The sequence below is a fragment of the Cystoisospora suis genome (genome assembly GCF_002600585.1).
Source record: "Cystoisospora suis strain Wien I chromosome Unknown contig_6435, whole genome shotgun sequence".
NCBI lineage: Eukaryota > Apicomplexa > Conoidasida > Eucoccidiorida > Sarcocystidae > Cystoisospora > Cystoisospora suis.
The window spans coordinates 4,889-9,983 of record NW_027159224.1 but is presented as its reverse complement, the minus strand read 5'-3'; the positions used below and the strand labels follow the sequence as shown (position 1 = coordinate 9,983).

At 41.3% G+C, this 5,095-nt stretch overlaps 1 protein-coding gene across 1 annotated transcript; it reads left to right on the top strand.

Annotated features, from left to right (window-relative positions):
- Window positions 1–35: 35 nt before the first annotated feature.
- CSUI_009961 (uncharacterized protein) lies at window positions 36–4,633 on the top strand (the record flags this gene model as incomplete). Its single annotated transcript, XM_068070069.1, has 5 exons — window positions 36–126; window positions 1,205–1,729; window positions 2,753–2,943; window positions 3,908–3,977; window positions 4,270–4,633. Coding segments are annotated over 5 exons (1,200 nt in total), but the record flags the coding sequence as incomplete, so codon positions are not given.
- Window positions 4,634–5,095: the final 462 nt, after the last annotated feature.

Sequence of the window (5,095 nt, the reverse complement as noted above, 5' to 3'; positions counted from 1 at the left end):
GTCTATTTTTCTGTGTGTTGTGTATGTCCCTGTAGGATCGCAATTCGGCGCATTTGACTCCTGCCTATGTCTATCACGCTTATCTTCTCCCTCCTATATGTCCTCATGAATACTCCACGGCAGCATGTAAGAAGAAATAAGACAAACTCTCTCGTTACTTGTATTGATCTCCTCTTTCTCGTCGTTGTCTCCGAATATAAGCCGAAGACTCGGACTAATTCATGAAAAGCGAAACACACAAAGCACACCAACTCCTTCATGCGAACTTCTCTCTCTCGGCCAGTCTTCGTTTCCCTCTCTCTTGTTTATATAGATATAGATATGTGTATGGAGATAGATAGATAGATCGCTAGATAGATGTGTACGTGTATCTATGCATCTATCTATCTGTCTATGTGTCTTTATATTATGTGTGTGTATTTGTGGAGGTTCATGGGTATACGTGCGAACATCCCGAGAGAGGCAGAGGCCTTGTCATGAGAATGAGGGGGTTTATCAAGAAAGAGGCGGGGAATAGAATGAATTTCTTTCTCTTCGAATACAAAAGGACGAAGGAGAAGAAGATGCATGAAAGGAAGCTTCTCCTTCTCCACACCATCTACATAGCAGTGACTGGTCACTCTTTACGCATCTACTCTATCTCTCGTCCATACACATTTCTGGGGTGTATCTTCTACATGTGTGCATTTGTAGATAGATAGATAGATATGCATATACAGGCAGTCTATGCCTACATAGACTACCTGTATAGACACATATATATATATATATGTGTCTATAGAAGGAGGAGGTGTATATGTCCTTGTTTTATGCAGCCAAAATCCGCTTGCTTGTCTTCTCTTGTTCTCTTTTGACTTTTTCTGTTCCTCTCTTCTCTCCGCTTTTCTGCTTTGACTTTCTCACTGTATATCTCATCCCTCCTTCGTTCCTTTCCTCTTGCTCCTTCAAGATTGACCTTGGACTCTTCTTTCTTCTCTTGTAGATAGACACTATTTCGTAGAAAGTCTCTGGCTAGCTATGCATGTGACAACCTAACTACATTATCATCCACAGAGAGAGACCCTCCCACGAACTTCTCTTATCTCTTCCTTCTTCTCCTTCCTATTCCTCCTTCTTCTCCTCTCCTTTCTATCTTTGTATCTCTCTTCCGTCCGTCTTTCTTTCATTCTTTCTTCATTCTTTTCTTTCTTTCTTTCTTTTCTAGGTATTCAATGCTACACAAGCGATGACCTGTGGCTAAGCCGTGGAGCCTGGAAGAGATTCCTTTCTTCTACTACTACTACGTCTAGTCATGGGAAAAATAGCATTCCTGGAATAGCAGGAGGTTCCTCGAGAGAAGAAGAGAGACTAAGAAGAAGAGGACTAGCTGCTGAAAAAGCAGAGGTTCTTCATCCCAACAATCCTCTTCTCATTCCTTTTGCTCCTCCTTCAACAGAAGAAGAAAAGCATCGACAGCATCAAGCCTATCGAACTCAAGACGGACATCTCCTATATCTCGATCATGAAGATCATCTTCTACGTCTCTCTTCTTCCTCTTCTTCTCTCTCTTCCTCTCTCTATCTCCAGGGATATAGAGACGTACCAGGAGAAGATACCCGGGGGAGCGCAGGAAGAGACCTTCATGGCTTATCTTCTCTTCAGCCTAGGAACAGTCTCGTGCGAGAGAAAAAGAAGCTTCCTCTTCATCTATGGATCTTCCTAGGAGGCAAAGATATGCAGGCACTCGATGGTAAGAGAGAATGGAGAATCTTAACAAAGAGACAGGCAAGAAAGAAAGAAAGAAAGATAAAAGGGAGATCGAAGCAAGGTCATAGTGACAATGAGAGAACATCGAGATAGCTCATTAGCCAGAGAGAGGGTTTGGGGAGAGTAACGACACCTACAGCACAAAAAATAGCGCGAGCTTCTCTAGAGATGGAATAAATAAACCTAAGTATCACTCAGTCATATACATGTATCTAGATCAGTACGTATGAATACACATCGTTCCCTCTTTATCTACATATATCTGTGTATATCTATTGTACGTGTGTGTCTATGTATGTGTATATGCTCTAGTGTCTCTGTAGACACCATCATGATACACTATATCTGCTTTTCTTATTTTGTCCTTACGTCTCTTTGATAAAGCCTAGAGAGAGTCAACTGAAACAACAAGTCAATCTTCTTCTTCTACTACTAGGGACTTCTATATCACCAACAGCATACGGGTATATCTATATCTACATCTATAGATAGATAGATAGATAGATTAAAGATAGATAGATAGATAGATTAAAGATAGATAGATAGATAGATTAAAGATAGATAGATAGATTAAAGATAGATAGATAGATTAAAGATAGATATGTCTCTGTCTATATATCTGTATAGATGTGTGTAGGTTATGTGCCTGACTGAGTGTTGTATGGCGCTGTTTGAAAGTCTGCGCGAGTGATGGGGGGAGCCTTTTCTTGGCTTTCCGGCTATCTCTGATTTGCACGCGATAATAGATACATCTCCACCCTGCCTCTTCTTCTCATCTTTTCTTCATTCTTTCTCTCTCCTTCTATATGCCTAAATTTAGACAGAGAGGAGAAGGAAAAGAGAAAGAAAGAAGCTGCTCCTCACTTGCTGAAAGAAGAGTTCCCCGAAATACTTCCTTTATTCATCCCTCTCAGTCGAATACCTACATCTACCCATCTCTTTTCTAATCTTCTCTTTGTCTCTTTCTTCTCTCTTTCTCTTTCTTCTATTTATTTGCCTTTGCCAGGGATTGTTTTGGCGTGGAAGTTCTTGCGATTTGCGTCGGAGATTCCTCCGAGCGAGTTCGTAGGAGATCCAGGAGAAAAGACCCTTTTCCAGCATGAGAGAGACCGCATTCCTTCACAGGAACAAAATTCTCAGCAATGGGGGGATCGCCGCCTTCCTCCTATCTCACTCTACACAAATTACCATCAAGCTGTACGTACACCGCCCAACAGACACTCACGAGACATCGCCTCTACCAGACACAGTCAGACGACCTCCTGTGAAGACAAGAAGGAAAGAAAAGAAGAAGAAGAAGAAAGACCCAGTCCAGGAGTCTTTGGCTCTTCTTTATCTTGTAGTAGATGTAGATGAGTGACGGGATGGCGTGGTCTGTATGGACAGAAGAAGAAGAAGAAGATAGGAGGAGTAGTTTGTTTTTTTCTTCAGGAGGGAGATATGCGGAGGGGAGATATTGAGAGAAAGAAAAAGAAAGAAAAGAAAGATATATCAGAGTCTTCTTTTCTCTGTATAGAATAGATCTGTGGATGCAGGTAGTTGTATTGAATCTTGATCTATGCATGTGTATATGTAGGTGTACGTATGGAGCTATAGGTAGGTTAAAGATGTATAGATGTGGGTATAGGATACCCGCAATGTACATACGTATGTACGCCATACACTAGTGTCTATGTTAAGGTAACAGCATAGGCATCTATCTAACTCTTCACCTGTATGTCTACATCTATCTGTCTCTTTATCTACATGGATGTCTATATCTATCTATCTCTATCTAGATGGATGTCTATATCTATCTGTCTCTCTAGGTTTATCTGTGTAGATGGCAGTGTTGATGGTGTACCTCAGCATAAGAGGCGATGAATGAATTTAGTTGCCTTCGGTCGATAGAAGACATGCCGACAAAGCAAAGGCTCCAAAGGAATGCTACCACTACACAAGATAAAGAAGAAGAAGAAAAAGAAGAAGAACAGGTGATGACCGTGCAGAAGAGGTTTAAGAAGGAAAGAAAGGCGGAGGAAGATACGAAGAAGAAGAAGAATACGAAACACCCTAGTGATAGAGAAGGAGATGAAGAGAAAGCAGAGAAGAGGCGTCTCTCTTCCTTTCTTTCTTCATGTTTTTTCTTTCTTTCTTTCCTTCTGGCTTTCTGTGTGTCTAGGGGCGGAATCCTGGAATGGAGCAAACCACTGAAGCCGCCAATGGAACTACTCCTCGCCACTATACCAACAGTAAGAAAGAAAGAAAGAACTAAATAGACTCTGCCGACTTTACATACTTCCGCATTCATACATACCCAGACGTACATACATGCATATGCATTTAAATACATATCCATATATATATATATGTATATATGTATATGTACTTATGTATAGTATTTCTCTTTCTTTTTGTCCTTTCACCTCTGTGTGTGTATACATAATGTGTGCATCTCTCTGGCTGTCTGTCTGTCTCTTTTCTTTTCTTTCTGTCTTTCTATGTTTCTTTCTGTCTGTTTGCTTTGTGCGTGCTTTCTTGTAGAGAGAGAATTCAATCCATTTGGGCCATTACTGTATGACCTCAGCGGCGTGAGCGAAGAGAAGAAGTATCGCATTTCCTTTCTAATGATCGATACACCTGGATACGGCAACTCTTCGGGACACCCCTCACCTGACACGATAAGAAGCAGTGCACTTCAGGTAACCCCCTTCTCTCTTTCTCTCTCTCCTCTTCTTCTCTCTCTTTCTCTTTCTCTCTCTTTCTTCTTTCTTTCTCTTTTTGGTTTGAGTCGACAGGGCTTGGCTGTTCTAGAGAGAAGAAGAAGAAGACAAGGAGATTTTTCCTGCTTTCTTCTTTTCTTTTGATCTTTTCTTCTTCTACATGAAATGAGCTCTTTGTATCCTTCTGTCTCCATGCCCCAGCAGCGTTTCATATTGATCTTGAGACCTGTCTCCTGTCTCGTCTCTCTTCATTTGTTATCTTGTTAATGTAGTGGACTTTCTCGTACATCGCCCCCTCTCTCTCCGAAGAAGTCTAGAGATCCCTCGACTCACATACACTTACATACCTAAAGACAGCAAGAGAAAGAAACAGAGAGGGGGAGAGAGTCAACTGCGCTAGCTCATCTTCATGACTCGGCTAGGGTATTTGTATGTCTATCTATCTATCTGTCTATTCAGAGCGATGGGTAGAGGAGAGGTGATATAGAGGGACAGAGAGGCGTATGTACATCGTCGCTAAGCTCAAAGAAGGAACGAATCAATCAGTGAATGAAAGGGCTTATTCTCCCTAGACTGTCTAGATGTATATACACACCTGCATATATAGATATCTATATGTATGTACTTCGGGATATGTCAATATATAT